Source organism: Triturus cristatus, chromosome 1_2, assembly GCF_964204655.1.
Source record: "Triturus cristatus chromosome 1_2, aTriCri1.1, whole genome shotgun sequence".
Lineage (NCBI taxonomy): Eukaryota > Metazoa > Chordata > Amphibia > Caudata > Salamandridae > Triturus > Triturus cristatus.
This window is the reverse complement of record NC_140580.1, coordinates 342,970,652-342,992,031: the sequence shown is the minus strand read 5'-3', so window position 1 is coordinate 342,992,031 and position 21,380 is coordinate 342,970,652. Positions and strand designations below refer to the sequence as shown.

At 42.5% G+C, this 21,380-nt stretch overlaps 1 protein-coding gene across 1 annotated transcript in view; it reads right to left on the bottom strand.

Annotated features, from left to right (window-relative positions):
* Positions 1-6,108: 6,108 nt before the first annotated feature.
* Positions 6,109-21,380, bottom strand: part of LOC146867293 (group IID secretory phospholipase A2-like) — a 32,076-nt gene continuing 16,804 nt past the window's right edge. The window contains exons 2-3 of the mRNA XM_085620782.1: positions 11,333-11,439; positions 6,109-6,227 (exon numbers count right to left, since the gene is read on the bottom strand). Of these exons, the coding sequence (XP_085476908.1) occupies positions 6,109-6,227; positions 11,333-11,439 (226 nt within the window). The remainder of the gene's footprint in view (positions 6,228-11,332; positions 11,440-21,380) is intronic.

Sequence of the window (21,380 nt, the reverse complement as noted above, 5' to 3'; positions counted from 1 at the left end):
TCACAAATATCGCGCACAATTAAAAAAATCAATTTTGGGCACATAACTGGTGTCACTAATACATTTCTGAAACATTGGGTCAGAGTACCCCCACCCTGTTCCCTTATGTTTGTCTTCACAGAAAATGTTAGCCCCGGGAACCATTCCTGATAGATGAAATGGCAGTCGCAACTTTCTGTTCAGGTTGCGTCCAGCCAATCACAATATTCTGATTAATCATGAAATTATTGCGAGATATCCGCGACCAGAGATATCACTATAACTTTCAACTTACATTTTTCAAAACTACTCAACGGATTTACACCAAATCACCAAAAGGCACTTCCTTGATCCAACATCTATCTTCCTGCCAAATTTGATGTAAGTCCATTCAGCGGTTTGGACTGTAGGTGTGGCTAAAGATTCCTATGAGAATTAACATTACAAATGTACCCTTATTTCATTTCCAACTTTCTCAGTCCCCACTGCACGGATCACCCTCAAACTTTCCATGACACACAGAACCTACCTTTTTTTTTTTAAGTTTAAGAGAATTTTATTAGACAATGAACAAGAAAAATGCAATACAAAATATCAATTAGGAAGGAGGGGGAGAGGGAGAAGGAGTAGAAAAAAGAAAAAGGGGGGAAGGGGATTTCATTGGAATATATAAGAGAAAGTGCACAACAAAGCAGTGAACATGGGCGTTAAAAAGAAACAAGGAAATTACATCAATCCTGACTAAACGATTGATTACAGAGAGCATAAAAATAAAACAGCAGGGTAAAATATTCTGAACGTGAGAAGGGTATCATGGGGGTTTGGGAACCTCTTGTTGAACAGGCGATGGAAGGGAAGAGCGAGCAGCACAATTATCTAAATATAGCGCAATGGGGAGCCACAAGTCTGCACGCTTAGTTGCTAATTGAACAGGAAAGACAAAGGCATTATCAAGTCTATGGTTATGACAAACATTATACCACCACGCTTTGAAAGAAATGTTGGATGCATTTTTCCAATTAACAGTAATCTGTTGAAAAGCAACAGCCAATAACAGATCAACAATGCGAGCAGACATATCTACGTTGTTCCAACTAGTGGATAAACTGCCCAGGAAAAGATGAGTAAGAGAAAAAGGAATACAAGTATGAAAAATAACATTGATTTGGGCCCACACCTGTAACCAAAAATCGTGTACATGTCTGCAAAAAAATATCATGTGGGGTAAGGTAGCATTGGAAGCATCACACGACCAACACTTGTCTGGGGTAGTAGGAAATCGCTTATGTAGTGTAGAAGGAGTATGGAGTAATCTGTTGTAGATAAAAAATAGGGATTGTGTCAACGAAGCCGCTCTGGAAGTTTTGCGCAATTTTGTCCAGATTTTGTCCCATAAGAATATCGGCCAATCTATCCCGAGGTCATTTTCCCACTGAAGTTCAACCTTGGATTTGGGTCTAAGTGACTCAGGTGTGTGAAGGTATTTATAGAGAAGAGACGCTTTGGGGGCAGTACGGAGGAGGGAATGAAGTCGAAAAATAGGGGTGCGAGAAGTAGGGGGAAGAGGAAAAACCGAAAGTCGCTCATAAATCTCCAGGTCAGCGGCCTTAAGGAGAAGATACTTGGAGAAAAAAGATTGAGGTAAGCCAAAGGAGGAACAGAGGTCAGGAAAAGAAACAAAAGTGGAACCAGAGAAGAGCTGCGAAATCCAAATCAAACCTCGGGTTCTCCAAGATTTCCAATAAAAGGGCTTACGACCAATTAGGAGATATTTAATATGCCAGATAGTGGAAGAAAGGAAATCAGCAACGGTCATAGGAGGGCCAGGAGCAGCCGACAGTAAAAGCTTAAGAGTGTACTTGTGAATGGAAGTAGGAATCAAAGAAGGCTTACGGGAAAAAGCAAGATATTCTGCAAAAGAAAACGGGGAGAGGAGAGTACGTTCAACCTTAAGCCATAAAGGGCAGGGGGACACGGGATCATGTAACCAGAGGGAAGCTTGGCGCAGTAAAAAGGCCTTCTGATATGCAGGAAAATCAGGAAAGTTGACACCACCTTCAGAAGCCGGACGTATGAGCCTAGCAAGAGACATTCTGGATTTTTTGGAGTTCCATAAAAACGAGGATAACGTAGAATTAATCTTGGTAAAGAATTTTGTTGGGATGGGGACTGGGATATTGGAAAGTGTGTATAGAACAATAGGAGAAATCATCATTTTAATAGTGTCAAGGCGGCCCCACCAGGAAAGATATAAAGGATTCCACCTTGCTGTGAGATCTGCAATCTTTTGTGAGCATTTGGACATACACAAAGAAATAGTGTCTGAAATTGAGGGGGTAATGTATAAACCGAGATATTTAATGTGGGAAGGACTCCAAGTAAACCGAGAGTCAATAAATTCTTGCTTGAAAGTAAATTTGGTCAGGGGAAGGATCTCACACTTATCATGATTAAGTTTATACCCAGAGATAGAGGAAAAAGTTCTGACTTCAGTCATGAAAGCAGGAATGGACTCTGCAGGTTTAGAAAGAAAGAGTAAAATATCATCTGCATAAGCAGCGAGTTTAATGTGCGAGTCCGCAATCTGGAAACCATGGATGGCAGGATTTTGACGCAGTCTGGAGAGAAAGAGCTCCAAGGCAAGGTTAAAAAGAAAAGGGGATAAAGGGCAGCCCTGGCGAACGCCTCTGCCTAGGTCGAAATAGGAAGAAATTTGACCATTCGCAAAGACTGCCGCTCTAGGATGGGAATATAACAGGGAAACTAAAGAGATAAATCTTGGGCCAAAACCAAACCAAGTGAGAGTGTGAAAGAGATAGCGCCATTCAACTCGGTCAAAAGCCTTTTCGGCATCAAGGGCAATCGCTGCAAGTGAATGCTGGCAACGGGAGGATTTTGACAGGATGTTGAATAAGAGTCTAGTGTTGTCCGTAATGTATCGGCCATTAACAAACCCCGATTGCTCCTCGCCTAGAAGATCGGGGAGAAGGTGATCCAATCGGATCGCTAATGTTTTAGTGAAGAGTTTGTAGTCAATATTGACTAGGGATATGGGCCTGTAATTTTTGCAGTAATGTGCATCCTTCCCGGGTTTAGGTATGAGGCAGATATGGGCATCCGAAAACGTCCCTGGAGAGGCACCACAGGAAATAAAAGTATGGAGTAGAGAGTGAAGTTGTGGGATCAACAATTTAGAAAAGTGAAGGTAGAATTCGACGGTAAAGCCGTCAGGACCAGAGGCTTTGTTGGGTTTGAGATGTTGCAATGCATTAAGTAATTCCTGTTGTGTGACGTCCGATTCTAAGGAGGAGAGATCTGGAGGGAAATCAGCTTGTGAATAAAAGGTAGAGAAGAAACGAGCAAGGGAACTGGGAGTAGACTGGGTTTCAGAGGTATACAGGGTTTCATAGAAACGTGAAAATTCAGCGAGAATATCAACATCCATATGCTTTAAATTATCATCAGAGTCATAAACAGATTCAATATTTAACTTATTATGCTTAATCTTCAAATAATTAGCTAGGAGCTTCCCTGCCTTGTTCCTACCCCCATAAAATTTAGCGGTAGACTTCAACAGGTACAAGGAGGCATCCTCCGTAGACTTCTCATTAAACTTCATTTTTGCTGCGATGAGAGCTGTCAGACTGTCAGCAGAGTGCGAGGTGAAATACGTATGTTCCAGTGTTTTAATGTCAGAAAGGAGATTTTTAGTGAACCGTCGGGCGCTCTTACGTTTGTTCGCAACGTAACTGATGATAAAGTCACGTGCTGCTGCCTTAAAAGCATCCCAAATAGTGTGGTCAGGGAGATTATCGTCAGCATTAAGGAGGAAAAATTCATCAAAAAAGGAAGTAAAGGAGGCTGTAAATTTGGGGTCTGCAAGGAGGGAATTGTTAAAACGCCATCTCCTGGGGCCAACATTTTTAGGAAGTACATCAACACTTGTAAGAACAGGAGCGTGGTCAGAGAGCAATATCGGGCCTATCTCAGAGTGTAAGAGTGATTGAGCGAGGTTGTGGGAAACAAAGATGTAGTCAAGTCGTGACTGGGAACGGTGACATGGAGAATAAAAAGTGTACTCCTGCAACTTTGGATTGCACAGGCGCCAGGAATCTACTAGTTTATGCTGTGAAATAGCATGGCTAAACAGCTTGTGGGGCTTATTGGGAAGAAAAATGGAGGCAGAAGGACAGGGAATGCAATTCTCATAAAAGACAGGAACACAAGCATTAACATAAAGCGGAGGGTGTAAGAGAGTAATAGAGAAACTGGAGTAGGAAGCCAGAAGGGGGAGAGACATTGAGAAACGAGTGTAGCAGGAAAAAAGGAGAATGCAATCCTCATAAGAACAAAGAGTTTCGATCAGCAATAATAAATCACCATGAAAATATGAAAACAATAACACAAACATGAGAAAGGATAAAAGGGAAGGGAAAGGGGAGAAACCAACAGATGCACCAGGAAGGTAAATAAGGAAGTAGGGAAAAAACATACCTACGAAGGGAAGATACGAGAAAGGGTGGAGGGAGGAAGGAACCACAAGGGTGAGGCAGCACACCGAGGAGCAGCGAGGCAGGGGTCGGGAGACATCATCAAAACACGAGGACGAACTCCTGTAGGACGAAAAAAGGAGAACAAAGGATTAAAGCGTACCAGGAAGTCATGATGAAACCATGACTAAACAAGGAAAACAAGGAACAACCAACATGCCCAAACAATAAAAGAGACAGTAACGATGCCATCCGAAGGAACAGAGAAAATCAGGTGAGCTATAACCATGAAAAAGTTCTAAAGAGAAACAGCATAAAATGCATGAGCCATAGGTAGTCATAAAAACACTATTCAGCCAAAAGCAGAGGATGATGGTCTGGAAGCATCCATAGCAGAAGATTTGTGCGCATTAATGAAACTTTGTAAGCGCACTGGATCTTCATAAGTTATAGTCTTGTTGTTGTGGGTAACTTTGAATAGACATGGGTGATAAAGGCCGTATCGCGCCCCCATCGCCCGCAAATCCGCTCTTAGGTTCAGAAAAGCCTTTCGCCGGGTGGCCGTAGCCTTAGCATAGTCCTGCGCGAAGAACAGGGGTGAGCCAGACCAGGTTAAATTCGGAGAGGCCTTGGCCGCCGCCAAAACCATCAAAAGGTCAGTGTATTCCAAAAAGTAGATGATGACCCCTCTGGGTCTCTGAGATGAAGAAGTAAAGGAGGGTGGTCGGCCCAGCCTGTGAGCTTGTTGAATGTTGAGGGATTTGTCCTGCGCCAGATGCAAGAGCTTGGGAAGGAACGACTTGAAGAAGGTGATTGGGCCAGATCCCTCAAGTCCTTCGACCAGGCCATAAATACGAAGGTTGTCGCGCCTGTTTCTGTTTTCTAACTGCTCCACTTGTTGTTGAAGATCTGAAATTTGAGATTTCAGGTTGGAGACCACAGAGGATGTCTCTTGGAACGACTGAACAGATTTTTCAATTGAAGTTACCCTTGTTTCCATTGGCTACCAATTATCCGTAAGGACCTGGAGCTTAACATTAGTCTCTTCCATAAAAGGACGCAAGGACCTTATCTCTTCCAACAACAATTCCATGGATACAGGTCCCGAATGTTTTGGAGGTGAAAGGGAGTTTGACTTGAGTCTTTTCGTATTAGATTTAGAAGTATCCTGCGGGTTCCTGGATGGATCCATTGGCGTATCTGAGCTAGACGAGTTAAGAGAGTCTTCTAATTGCGACAAAGCAGAGAAAACCTTGGAATTCTTCACAAGCTGAGGCTTGGTAGAACGAGGCAGCAACACCGATTTAAGTCTACCCATGTGGCGAATCCGTGAAATGGCTAACTCAATGGAGGTCACAAGAAGCAAAAATGAAGACAGCACAGGAAATAGTACAGCAGGAGTGCGACGACGTCTGAATACCGCAGGAAAGGAATGCAGCCAACCTCACAGCACCGCAATGAAAACATTCATTAAAACGCACACAAAAAAGTAAATGAAGCCATTCGTAAGAGGATCAAAATATCATCCATGCGGCATTGTGATGTAGAAGGGTGGCATCAATTCACTACGTAGTACAAAATGAGCTCAGTCAGAGGACAAAAGAATGAAAAAAAAAAAAAAAGAGTCCCATCACATACCTCATGAAAGTCCGCAATGCTTAAGAGCGCCAACAGCAGAGGGCCACCAGGCGCGCTGGAATAAAACAAATTGCTGCACACGAATAAACTCAGATGAAAGGGGCACTAATGCATTCATGGCTGAAGAAAGGGCAAAAAAGTAGGCATATGAAACCAGAGCCTTCCATGAAGGAACGTCGCCCTTATGCTTTAAAAGGAATAGGCAGTCCAGTTATGCTGACGCTTCATAGAAGGATGAGGAAACCGGAAAACAGGCATATTAAAAGCCATTAGGAGCTTGGAATTACAAGCATGCAGAGCGCTGGAGCTGGCGTCAGAACAGCTGCCTCACAGTGCACGTCGGTCGGCGATCCCAAGATGGCGGCCGCAACCGAGGAAATCCTGACAGGACTCACATTTGATATTTGCAGCGTCACAAAGCCTCCAAAGTGCGTTCGGTGATGACGGGTGGGGTCAGGGCATATTCCGATACTTCCCCAGTCGGTCGCCGTTAGGAAACTAGGACAGGAACCGGCATGTCTCCTACCACCGCCTCGGAGCCTCAGTAATGCGCCGCCATCTCCCGCAGGCGCCAAGCCACGCCCCCACACAGAACCTACCTTGACAATTTGTTTTTAGAAACTGTCATGAGAATTGCTCATACGGCGTCAAGTTATAGCCAAGTAAATTCCTGGTTGGCTGAGGTATGCACCCTGGCCAGGCAGGAACCACCACTCAGGTTCTGGGTAAGCTAGATACATACTAAAGAATAACTTGTGCTCACCCTCTGGTATCTTGGCACAGAGTAGTTAGGCTTATCCAAAGAGGGAATTTTAAAATATGACACAAGGAATCCACCACAAAAATACTTCACATAGGTTTATAAACATAGATTATTATATTTCAAGCAAAATAAGACCAAAATGACAAAAAAAACAATGTATAGAAATTGAGATATTGAATTTTAAAGGAATAGATGCAGTAAAGTGCTTAGAAGACATAGCGCTATAAAGGCTACTTTAGGTTGCACTTTACAAGGGAAAAGTCAAAGTTCAGGCCTACTATGATCGAGCACCATCTGGCTACAAGACCCACACAGGCCCCGGTGAGCAAAGTACCTTTCCTAGTCACAAACAGTAGGATGCGTTAATGTCAAGGCCCGCAGGTGCAGGATGCATCAATCTTCTCCATGCAGTGACAGCCGGAGTCAAGAGGTGTCGAGCGATGTACAGGCTTCTGAAACCCAGTCGAGGGGATGCGTCAATCTCACTAAGCTGCAGCCGCAGCAATGCGCTGACCGATGCATTGATCTCTGGAGGAAAATCGCTGGTTCCGAGGTGATGCGCTGATTTAACTCCAGCAACCAGGTTGTTACGCCGGTTTTGCTACACGCAGACAGGAGATGCATCGAAATCTATGTTGCAAGAATCTGGGCCGCTTCCAATGAGCCAGACAAAAGTGGAGGGGTAGAGACTTTGATATCCCTGAGTCTTAAAAAACAGGAGGTAAGTCAACAAACCCTTGGAGTTCACGTGGAGTGAAGGAAGAGTTCAGCACTCATCAGCTGAGTCAGAGAGCAACAGACAGTAGGGCAACCAAATGAAAAGCAGGCTTTCCAGAACAGCAGTCCACTTGAGTCCTTTAAGCAGCACAGCAGTTCTTCTGGCAATGCTTCAGTTACAAGTCCAGTAATGTCTGATTTTAGGGGGTCAGAGACCCAGTACTTCTAAAGTGCCTTTGATGTGGGGGTGACTTTAAGCCAGTCTCTATGCAGTGCACACATATCCCTTTTAACCCAATCCTGTCTACCAGGCTTTCTTTGGGGGGTAATACATTTCTGTGTGGGGACAGGACACTGCCTATTCAAGTGCAGGGTTAGCCCCTCCCTTCCATCCTGCCAATGCAAGGCCATCAGAATGCAGATGTAGATGGGTACTCAGACACACCTATCCTTCCTGTTTTGTGGCTGTCTAGAGGAAATGGACAAAGTGTAGCTGTCACCCACCCCATACGCGTATTTGAAGACAGGCTGTCAGGCACACAGAGCAATAGGTGCACCGAAATGTCCATGTTCAAAACGTGGCATTTCTAAAACAGTAATGTTAAATTTAACTTCACCAGTGAGGAGGATTTATCATTACAATTCCTAATATATGAAACATGAGAAAGCTACTCCTCTCTGATCAGGAATTAAAGCTTAAAAGTGTATTGAGGAATTCTTAATGCTAGCCTATGAGAGGAGTAAGCCTCAAAGCAGTGAACACCATTTTAGCGGTTTGTCACTACCAGGACATGCAAAACATAAAAGTACATATCTTACTTTTTTACATAGCACCCAACCCTTAGGGCTACCTAGGGACTACCTTAGTAGTTACTTATATATACACTAAGGGAAGTCGAAGATTTGGCAAGTAGTTTTAAATGTCAAGTCGAAGTGGCAGTATACTGCCCACATAGACCCTGCAGAGGCAGACCTGAGACATGGTTAAGGGTCTACTTCAGTGGGTGGCACAAGCAGTGCTGCAGTCCCACTAGTAGAATTTAATTAACAGGCCTGGGCACATATAGTACACTTTACTAGGAATTTATAAGCAAATTAAATATGGCAATTGCATATGAGTCAATGTTACCATGTTTAGAGGAGAGAGCAAATGTACTTTAGCATTGGTTAGTGTGGTAGAGTCCTAAAGACAACAAAAACAAGGTCAGAAAAAGAAGAAGACAAAGACGAAGGCAAAAGGTTTCTGGTGACCCTTCAGAGAGGGCTGTTTTCCAACACATACATATTAGTGTTAGCATTAGATGTGAACTATAAATGTCTATGTTTAAATAATCCCCTCCCTTTGTGTTATTGAAAACTACTAAGACAGATATCTAGTTAGTGCAAATGTTCCCTTTGGCTTCACTTGATGCGAGCACTCTATTCAGTAGCAGGTACTTAAAAACTCAAGCACTCCTTTAGATTTCTGGGAAAATCATGATGTTACCAATATGTAATACAGCCTGATTTAGATACATATTGAACTAAAATGTTGAATAAAGTGTGACAACAATTTTATCCAATGCTTAATTTGAGCCAGTGGTTTCCGGTGTACAGCTCCAGCACTTAATTTTTAACACCACAACTTATGACAGCTGCCACATGGTGGAGCTTTTTGTGAAATTGAAAGATGAGCAGAACAACAGCTGTTTATGAATTCAATATACATTAAAACAACTAATACCTGCAGCCAAGGACATTCCTTTAGCTTTTTAGGCCTCAAACAGTCTGAATTGTCACACTTGTACCAGTGTGACGGTTAAAAGTTGTGCAGGTACTGCGTTGGCAGTTCTGGCTGTGACAATGGGTGGTGCATGCTGTGGGGGACCTCCTCAGAGGGCCCTGGCACTTATTTTTTAATAGAAAGTAAGCACTGATTTTATCACAGCTTTTTGTGCTTTTTTCCACAATGCTACCACACCCGCATTATACTGGTAGTAATGGGACACAGATTTTCTGTCTCATGTAATGGCACTAGTATTTCACCAATACATCACTAGCCCACCGAACAAGCGGTCTTGTGCTTTAGTCTGAATTTGTGTTCACTGTATAAATGTGTGCTAATAAATTCAAGCACCCATGGAGACAGCAGGATCTAGAAATGGATAGCACCAATAAATGGATAGTGCCTAATTAGGATAGGAAATACAAAATCATTTTGTGAACTGGCAAGATAAGGGATTGCCATGAACATCTTTATAATCTGTGAGTCTTGTGTTCAAATGTGGTCAGGGCCAACTAAGTATAAAGCTAAACATTAGAGCTCCCTCTATCTCCTTTGTGGTATGGCTCCTGAACATCATTTAAGCACTTTCCCCAATGTTTGTACGACTTGAGTTAGATTAATAAATGAATCACTGACTCAAATTCAATGTATTTTCCCCATTGTTTGCAGGACTGGAGTTAGTCTAGTAAATCTGAACTCAATTATCTACACATTCCCCAATGTTAGATGGACTAGAGTTAGAATGCTAAATCTGATACCTCCAAATACATACACTTACCTAATTTTTTGCAGGTTTAGTATTAGAATAGTACATTTGACACCCACAAATACAAACACTTTCCCTAATGTTTGTAGAACTGGGGTTAGAATAGTACATTTGTCTTGCCCCAAATATATGACTTTCTGAAACATTAGTAATACTGCAGTTATAATAGTTAATCTTTCTCCCTCAGAGATAGGTGCTTTCCCCAATGTTTGTTACAACTGGAGTCACAATAATAAATGTAACCCCTAATCGAAATATTTTTTTTTAAAATCAAGATTATAATAAATATTTAATAATTTAGGAATTATTTAACTGTATTTTGGCTTCTTTTGTTGATCCTTGACTTTTTAATATATTTGTAATGCTTTTAATATGTATTAAATAATGCAAAACAATATTATTAAATACATCATTGTCTAATGAATGAATATTGGTTACATGTCTGGATATATATGAAATTTTATAATAAAATATATATTTGAAAAACCTAAATATTTATATTTTTTCTACATTCTTCAGCATATAATAATCATTTGTATTAAAAATATACTTGATTTGTAATGATAATTAATTCTATTTATGTTATTAGATGAAGAAACATGTTAAACAATTACATTAATTTTACATAATTGAGGTGTCCTTAGTATAGTTATTATTTTTGAATTGTTTTAAAAAAAAATGCAAATAAATGAATTTATTTTATATTGGAGTAGAAACGTATTAGAGAGATAGATCTGTTTTCAAATTATTAAAAATTTGCAATAAGTTTAATTTGTATTTAATTATATACATTGTGGTACACATTATTTTTGTAGTGAATTTCTTGGATAATTTGAATATTCATTTTGATTGTCATTCATTTTGATGTTGTAGTAAATATTTTTCTAAAATATATTTTTAAGACTATAATTTTGTGTATTGATATCTTGGTAGTAGATGTTTCTGGGTTTTATAATTATCAGTATTGAAAATCTATATTTTGACAGTAGACATATTCACCTCAGTATCTTTTTAGGTTTATATTTTTGTAGCCAATATACAGGACATCAACCAAATGTGTCACTTCCTGGGAAGCCCACTCTCTGAACCAGGCAATCCTTTCTATAAGAGGCTTTTCTTTTTCCTATACTTCTTTACCTCTAAACATGCTCCCGTTCAGTATCCCAAAACCCCTCATGTTAGATAGAGGGATATTAATAAACACAAGTTCTCACCACATGCTACGTTCCCACCGCTCATGTTGAATTTGTAGCTGTCGGTCTTTGGTTTGCATCTTCTTCCCTCTAATTTTATATAGCAGCAGTCGTGAGTTCGGCAGCACCTTAAATAGAAAACCCAAAGAATGACAAATTGAACACAACAATCATATTATCATACATATCCATACACTCCATACGGATGTTGATATACTGAACCTAACACCAGCATACCCCTATCAGTTAAGGGAGCTAGCCTCATCTTAGCACAAGCCACTAAGAGGCAACAAATGCTAATGGATATGTTGATTACATTAGAGCTCTCAATGCCCCTTGGGTGGGGCATTGAAGTCTAATGTGTTTTGGTGGGCCTTGCAACAAATTCCCAACATAGCCCAATATATTAATTTTAACGACAACAGCATCATGGCATTTAACATTTTTTTAACTGCAGCATCAAGGAAGATGCTCCTGCCTAGTATACACACTTCTCAACTAAATCTGCTATACTGGTATAGACTAAACATTTTTTTTAACATTCTAGTTTAAGAAGTATGCCAAATTTCAGATGCTGACCACTTGGAAGAAATCACCTTCCAGAAACCTACTGTAGCTACCAACAGGCTGCATTTCCCAGACGGGACAATTACAGGGGTCATGTGGCTCTCTTACAGAAAGAAATCTTAGAATCACTGGTAATTAGTGGTCAACGTAATAAGCCCTTAATATGTAGTTCTTCTTCACGTAGGCATAGTTGACTTCCTGTGCAGATGTGTACAAACATTCTGAGGTTAAACTAAAGAATGGCTCTAGGTGTAATGCAACACATCTGCTACACTCACAATAAAGTACGACTACCCTATCAATGTTGTATTTACACAACCTCATATTACTCTCTCATGTATATAACATATAGTGACGGTATTAACAGTGTCGAAGTCAATGTAAAGCAAAAAACACATCCCACTATACTAATGTAGCTGAGAAATGACACAGTGAACCAGTAATGTCACAATGAGAATGGAAATCTCATGTGTGCACTGGCCAGCAGTTAAAGCAAATGTTAAGGGTAATTGCGTTTTTTTAATTATTGTTTTAAAATTATTATCTATAAATTAAATCAAGATATTTAAATTGTTTTATTATACAATGCATATTTAAACTTGTAATTGAAAGTGCTGTACCATTTTGTTTTATTATTTCCTGTTTCATAATAAATATATTAAATTATGAAGATCAGTATTCTGAATTAGAATATTTTCATATTTTTTTAATGCTAAACTTTCAAAGTTTTCCCTATACTTTCCCAATAGGTTGATCTACACCTCAGTGGCTGAGATCTTCACCAATAGGTGAAAGGTCGATAGTAGTAACTTTACACTAGTAAATTCTGTTGTAATTTGAGGGGGTGAAGACATGTAAGTTTACACCTTGGTATAAATCTCCACTAGGAAATGGTGAATAGCAAAAAAGTGAAGCATTACATCTAAGAGTAAAAATAATTATACACATGATAAATATACATGGGCCTCATTTATACAATTTTGCCATAGGGCAGCGCTGCAGGCCTTACTGCAAGGGTGCCTGCGTTGAGTGGATGATTGTTTGTGTGCATGTGTGCTGCAGAATGCAACACACATAAAAAGAGGAAGAGAAATAAAGATATTTATCCTCGTTGTGCCTCCTTTACGCCTCCCATGGGGAGACGTACGTTTTTGGTGTTGCCTCAGATTTACGATTTCTCATAAATCTGGGGCAGCGTCAAAAAGCCATGGATGTGGCTGGGAATGCCCCCAGCAACACCCATTGCACGCCCCTTTGACGCAGCAAACTGTGTTAAGGGGAACAATATGTATGAGGCAGCATTAAGCCAAAATAAATGGCTTAGTGCTGCCTGATAAATATCGCGCAGGCTCCTGCGCCACGAAACATTCCAAAAAGTGACGCTCTGACAGTGCAAGGGGCCTCATAAATGAGGCCCACATGTATATACTTTTGTGAAATGGGTGCATTGCCTACAATACAATGCACTGAGTGGGCTTTGGATCAGCACCTTGCTCATGATTGAATGGCTTTCTTGTCTAGCTCAGCCCGTTGTTCCATGTTCAAAGGTTACCTCTCTTTTCTTGTGTTTTTCCCATCCCAGGAGCACTTTCTCTTTACATTGTACAGGGTTGTATTTAACAAAGGTTTGAGAAGGAAGTATGCATTTCGGCCCTGCGTGCATCGTGGGGTGTAAAAGGAGAAAAGCTTTTCTTTAGAAAACAAATAATTACAATAGGAATCTATATTTTCCAGACCAAATACGATATGCATCAGCATTTAGCACTCCTTTTCCTACAGTAAATTTAAGCAGGACTGACCTACCAAAATGTACCTGTGCAAAAGTTTGGGGCATGTTGTAATTACCGCATTACTCACAATTCAGAGAACTGACAAACCTCGCATTTGGAGAGGAATAATCATTTTCGCTCCAACACCCAAAAGTCCATCCAAGGGGCGAGAAATTCTATGTATAACTAGATCCCCTTGTTCATCTTCAAATATGCCCCTGTGGGCACAACTGCAACATATGTGAAAACTGAACAAAGAATTAAAAATGCACCATAAGAAGGCCATTAAATACAGGCCTAATTGGGAAATTTGGTTTGTTGCCCTGAAGTCGAATATACGATTGCATTATGGTAATGTATTACCAGTAGTAAGAATCATACTAGTAGCAAAGGATGTGGCTTACCTGAAAGCAATGAGAAGCACATCTTTTAATACCTAGTCAAAAAATGTTGAGCTTCAAGATGATGTTGATCTTGAGAAGCTGACCGAATGCATGAACTCCTCTAAGGCTCCCATTCTAAGTTATCTGTTCACTCTGTGGGGAGAGAGTGGGGCAGAATTATGGATGGCGCGATGGGTGGGGGTGGTGTGGTGTGAAGGCGGGAAGGACAAGGAGGGCATACGAACGGAAAGGCTGTGGCCTTTCTGGAGAAACCATTGTCCTCTCCCTTGTGATGCTGGATTGAGTCAGCGGGGCAGGGCTGTGCCTCTATTTTTGTATTTTCATGTCACCTGCTTTACACCTGTTCTGTTGATCTGATTTGATTATGATAACAACTGTGCAGCGCTGAAGAAGTTGAGACCACCATTCATGGAATACATGTTGGCTCTTTTAGAAACAAAAGCAAAAATAAACCATAAAGTACCTTGTGGCTAAGGACATTTTGGAACCATGTGATACAAGAAAGTGTTATCAATGACATAGCCAACTCACCCACTCCCTTATTATCTTTTAGGCAGTGGGTCAGGACTTATAAATTGAAATCTTTTATGATGTGTAATAAAGAAGTGCCTCATAAATGTTATATGAATTGTTATTATAGAAGACTTTTGTAAACATGTAATTAAAAAAACGTGTTTTTCTAAACCAAATGGAAAATGAATTTGCAGAATTTAAGGTTAATTTGAAGTTGATTGAGATTGTATAACACATTAGGATACCACTGATTATTCATCCACACCACCCAAAGTACTCTTAGGTACTGTCTTTATTAATTAATTTATTCAGACCTAAATGCATGGACATTTCCAGTCCGAAGAACCACAGAAAGCATTCAAGGTAAGTGGTGAAACATAGAAATATTTAGGTCTTACTACAGATTATAATCTAAACACAACTGCATACAACTGTAGAGCAGAATCAATTGCGTTTTCAGTGGATTAAAAAGTCTTAGCAGAAGGATTGAAGGTACACCTTTTTAAAATATCTTATCTCTTAAAGTTAATGTCTACGGTGACATACTGGGAGCAAATCTGGCCATATGAAAATGTAATCTTGATTAAGTCCAATATGGAAGGAGGCTCTGGGCCTTTGTAATTCAATGCCTATTCAAGAACTAGACCTAGAGTTAGTAATTTAATGGACATCCACTCCATACTACTAAATTGATATCATAAAAGTGTTCGCTCCAGAACTCCAATCCCTAAATCGATGGTGCTTTTTATAGCTAGCTGGGTTATGAACTTTACAATGGCATGTTTATTGATTCCCGCAGTGTAGTTGGACTGAAGAAAGTTTCCAAGCCCCACGGTAATATGTAGTGAAGCAGTCCCTTACCATTTTGAGTAAGGAGATAGACCAGGCTAACCAGCAGGAATTATCTACTGATCAAACAAATGTGAAGCAGTTTTAGGGCTATGAAAGAACACTCAAAAATGATGATATCAGCCATCGGTCATTGATTGATGACAAGCACATATTTTTCTGTCACAGCTTGGCCAACTTCCTCTGCCATTTTGAACAGCAGGTGGAAAGGGTCTTATGAGAACTTGATGCCATGTTGTCTCTGTGTAGAACACTTTAGAGCAGTTAACGGTATGATTTTTTACTGGGGTCTACGATCCTCAGAGATCCTTTTTCTACGGTTTGGTACTAATGCCTGAGGCATGTGGAATGACTGCACTGCTTGGACAATTTCAAGACAGGAAGGCATAGAGAACATTTAGCCGCCTATTTAAGGTCAATTATCAGACAATGATGTGTTCAGTGATTTTGTATTTGTAATTATTTCCTTTCTCTTTTTGGCTGGAATCAGTAAGATAATTAATGGATTAATGAAACACCTATTCCACATCAAGTATGGATGTGATGGATAAATGTAAGTATGCTTTTGAGCACTTTAATAATTGACACCGGTATTATACTTGATAATAGGCCACTGTGGAGTTAGTAAATTTTTTACAGTTAGAATTGTTGACTGTTAAGCAAAACTAACATAAATAAATAAAATCACTAAAAGTAGAGTTCTGGGGGCGTGGCCAAGCAGTCCAACATGGTGGAGGCGCTGTACAGGAGCTTCCGTAGCCCCATCCTCATCCGTCGATTATCCTGCCATATTGACCTCTGCAAGAGATTCCTCTGTTCCCTGCAAGTGACGCCATTGCCCCGTTGGCTGCCCCAAGCTCTGTTTGAGTTTTCCCTCTGGGCCGGTAGGGAGATTCGGTGTATGGGCGGAGTGGAGGCCTAGAGATCCTTGACCTTGAATGAGCTGCAACTACTGGAGCGTGCAACCTGCGGCTGCAGCTCTGTGCTGACGTGGCACAGAGGCTGAAGTTTGGCCAGAGTCATCTGGGCAGTAGGGGGGGGTGAGTGGCAGTGAGGCATGAGGTGCTGAGAGGCTGCTCCCTGGGCCTTGGTGGCCACATCAGGCCGGGGTGTGGTCGCCTTTGGCAGGCACGACCCGGGTGGCATGTGAAGGAATCCGGGTGAGGGTGCATTTTTAGAAGCCCCCCTCCTGGCAAGCAAGGTCCATCTCCGTACCCCACAGGGTATTCCCCCTTGAGGGGCGCTCCTGATGTCGCCTGGGCTGTAGGTGCACGCCAGCTCATCGGCGGCCATGCCGGGCCATGAAGTGCCTAGTGCATTGGTGCAAGTGATACGCCATAACTTCTAGCTGCGGGGCATTGTGTGGATGCTCAGCTGTGATCAGACCCCTAATTCAATGGACTGGTACCGGGGTACATACATCCGTGTCCGTCGAGATTGCCTAATAACTCTTCCCGTGTTGTGACAAGTGAGGTAGAGCATAGGTACTGCGGCCCTCACCGCCCCCCATCCATAGGAGGAGCAGATCTTGGCCCCTGAGACATTTGGCCCTCTGGGACTGTGGGAGTCCTTCCATGTGGTTGAGAGCACTGGGGTGGCTCAGCTGCTGGTCTGGTTATCATCGCTGCACTCTTCAGACAGCCTGCGCTGAATAAGCCTAGAATAGCCCGATAGCGAAGACGTGCTGAACGAACCGGCTAGGGTCCATTAAGATCCTTCATTTCTTTGCTGCTGTTGGCCCCCCGGGGATCTGGGGTGGTAGTCCATATGCCCTTTAAATACTCTGCGTGACTCTGCCACCACCTTGATCTGACCAATTTGCTTTGCTTCACAATTGACGCTACTACAGTGACTGCTGCTCCTCCATTGGAAATGATCACATCATGACTAAAGAAAAACCCTCTAGCGCGACGGCAAGCCAAAGTACTATGGACAAATATACTGGTTCGGCAGCCCTGCCACCTAACCCAAGAGATCAGATGCCATCTATGCCAGATAATGCTGCCATGGTAGCTGCCATAACGCAGTCCAGGGACGCACTGGCCCCCAGGATCAGAGCGGTCGGCTCCGATGTCATGCTCCTGCGGCAAGATCTTTGTAATGCAGTCCAGCGAATAACAGAAGCGGAAACTAGAATTTCAACGGTGGAGGATACGGTTTCTACCCTCCAGAAGAAAGTATCCACTCTGGAAACGATTACAAAGGGTCTCGTGCTCCCTGCTGAAGACGCGGAGGGGCACACACGCAGAAACAACCTCTGCTTTGTGGGATTTCCTGAGGGTTGTGAAGGTAACGACATGGAGGGCCTCCTGGTTAAATGGTTGATGAACTGGCTTCCTCCTGGTGCTATGTCCCCTTGTTTCATAATTGAGCGAGAGCACCGGGCCTTGCTACAAAGACCACCACCCGGCGCTTATCCCAGGCCCATCATTGCCAGATTTTTTAATTATAATGACCGAGACGTTATCCTACAGCAAGCTAGGGTTCGGGGAACCCTCAACTATGCCTCACACCCCATCATGATATTCCCAGACTACACACGGCTAGTCCAACAATGGAGGCAATTCTTTACGGAGGCCAAAGCTAGACTACAGACCCTGAAGATTCGGTATTCCCTGTTGTTTCTAGCTAGGCTGCGGGTGTGCTACAAATGGCAAACACACTTCTTTCAATCACCTGAAGAGGTCTTCAATTAGACAGATGAAGTCGTCAAGCTCCAGCCTCACACGCCACCCAGAATAGACGCGGAGTCATCGTCAGGTGGCCCTGGACATAAGATCTCCAGGCTAATGATAAGCAGAGTAGCAGACCGCGCTCAAAGAGGCGCTCCAAGACCCGCAGCAAATCCTGCATTCGGTCTATGGAGGTCACTACAGGAGCGACAGCATCCTAGTTCTACCTCGCTATCACAAACACTCTTTGCACAGCCGATGGCATGGCATCTGGGGCTACTTTTATTAGCGTTTTCCCTTGACTCTGAAGACACTTGTATGTACAAGGAAAGCTTATTGGGGATCCATTGGCAGAAGGAAGTTCCTGGCCCCCGTTGGAGTCTGGACGCTTTTCTTGCTGCGACAGATGCTTCAACGTTTATGAGGTATTGGGGTGGGGGATTGTGGATTGGGAAAGTTGATTTTTGTTGCAGTTAGTGTCTTGCTCCCACAGTTCATATATACGTTCTTAACTACATATGCCACACATGCATTGCTCTCCATCTGTATACATCACCGATTACCACACAGCTAGATTTGTCCAGGCTATATGATAGGCTCCTTCGTGTTATTAGTTGGAAGGTCCTAGGCCTACTAGACAAGGTCAAAAGGGGGGCTTTGCTGCACCAGGCAAAACGCTACGTAGCTGATATTTTATTTTTGCAGGAAACACACTTAATGGGTAACAAGATACCATCCCTGTCACGTTTTGGTTATGTGCAGAGGTTCCATTCTGTATTCACCCGGGGCTCTCAGGGGGTGGTCATATTGATTCACCGTAGAATCCCCTTCCTTCATGAGAAAACATGGCCGGATCCCCAAGGTAGATTTATGATCATCACTGGCACACTGTACGGTGAGTCTATCACCCTGGGCAATGTATATGCTCCTCCACCATTAGCCTTGAATTTAACAGAACACTTGATGAGACTATGGGCAGAAATTCCCTCATGCCTGACAATAGTTGGGGGTGACTGGAATGATACTATAAGTTCCCATACCGACAGATGACACGGCCTGGGATGGCCAGTAGAACTGCGTGAGTCGAAACTGCTGCACCTGGTGCAGGGGATGGACTGGGTAGACACCTGCTGACGACTACACCCAACTGATATGGATTACACATATTTCTCTTGTACGCATGGTTCCTTCTCCCGCATTGATTATGTTTTTTTAGCCGCTGTCCATATACATAGACTTGTTGCGACAGAAATATTACCTAGAGGCCTTTTCAACCACTTTCCTGAACAGCTAGATCTGCGGATATACTCCATGCGCCCCCCCCCCCCCCTCCGCTGGCGATTATCGCCATGGCAGCTCCATGATGAACAATATAGGACGTATTTACATACTGCCATCCCTGATTACTTTTCACAGAACACAGGGACAGTGGAGTCCTTGTGATCCTATGGGAGGCTATGAAGCCGACACTAAGGGGGGTTGATATAGCATACTGTACTGCACAGTGCAGACAACGTCGGAAAAAACTGACACAGATGGAAGCCCAATTTATAGGCCTAGAATTCAGAAGTCAGGGAGGTAATGAGACGTTGTGTGTTGACAATTAGTTGATACACAATAATTATATGCCAGTGAATTTATGGACAAGGCTAGAGTGGCGTGACTCCCCACTCGCAGCAGAATCTACCAGTGGGGGGTTAAATCTAGTGCACTTTTACATCGCCTTTGTCAGACGACTCAGTGTCCCATGACCATTCCGAGCATTTGCGAACCTACCTGGGAAGTGCTCATGAATCCCTCACAAATTGCAGCAAGCTTTGTCTGCTACTATGGGGATCTATATGCCCCTAGAGAGATTATTATTATTATTATTATTAATCTTATAAGGCGCATAGCTACCAAAAAGGTTTCCCAGCGCCGCCAAACAGGACAAGTGTAAATACTTTAGTTGTTGTGGACCTACTGATTGAACTGCCAAGCCTTTAGGTGTTTTCGAAAGTTACCCAGAGCAGTTTCTTTCCTAAGAAATAAAGGAAGGGAATTCCACAAGAGAGGACCTAGGAAAGCAAAAGACCGACCACCTAGCCGAGAACGTGAAATCCTAGGTACTACAAACTTTGCTTGAGTAGAAGAGCGAAGGGACCGCGAAGGAAGATACGGGTGGACAATGGCCTGTAAATATTGAGGGGCACTACCAGATTTCACTTTAAACATATAGTTCAGGGTCTTGAACTTTATGCGGCTCTCGACCCTAAGCCAGTGAAGTTCACGGAGAAAGCTGGAAACAGGAGTCATACGTGGAATCTGACATAGCAACCTAGCTGCTGCATTCTGTACAAGTTGAAGCTTGTGCTTCACCTCCTTATTGGCTCCCAAATATAGGATGTTGCCATAGTCCAATCTAGATGTTATGAGTGCTTGAATTACTGTTTTTTGCGTGGGACTAGGCAGCATCCAAATGATCTTCCTGAGCCATTTCAGGATAGTGAAGCAAACCGAAGCTACTTTTACAACTTGCTGCTTCATTGAAAGCTGGTTATCAATATTCACACCTAGGTTGCGAACTTGGGTGGCAGGTGTGGGGAGATTTCCCATTTCAAGAGGCCAATGCTGGGGGCCCCAGAGATCTACATTCTTACCCAGAATGAGAACCTCGGTCTTCTCCCCATTAAGCTTCAATGAATTGGTCGCCATCCACTCTGCAATTTTCCTAAGCCCTGTCTGAAGAAAGGATGAGTCCGAAGACCTGTTTGCCGACAGAGAAAAAATTATTTGGGTATCGTCGGCATAGGAAAAAATAGACAACCCTGCTTCATCTGCAATCACAGCTAATGGCTTAACATAAATATTAAATAATAGCGGACTCAGGATAGAGCCCTGGGGAACACCACAGGGGGATAAATGAGTTTTTGATGCTGCCTCAATTGAAAAAACTTGAAAAGTTCGATTACTCAAAAAATTACCAAGCCAACTGAGTGCTGGGCCAGCTATCCCTAACGAACGTAACGCCGTCAGTAACACTGGGTGAGACACCGTGTCAAAAGCGGCGCTTAAATCAAGTAGAATCAGCGCCGCAGTCTCCCCAGGGTCCAGATATTCCCGCAATCTCTCAGTAACCCCCAGAAGTGCTGTTTCGGTCGAAAAACCTTCCCGAAAGCCTGACTGTGAGGGGTGTAAGAAATTTTGAGTGGCAACAAATTCCGTTAACTGAATATTAATGTGTTTTTCCAAAATTTTGGAATACACTGGAAGCAGGGAGATCGGGCGGAAATTGGAAAGCTGCTCTGGATCAGCA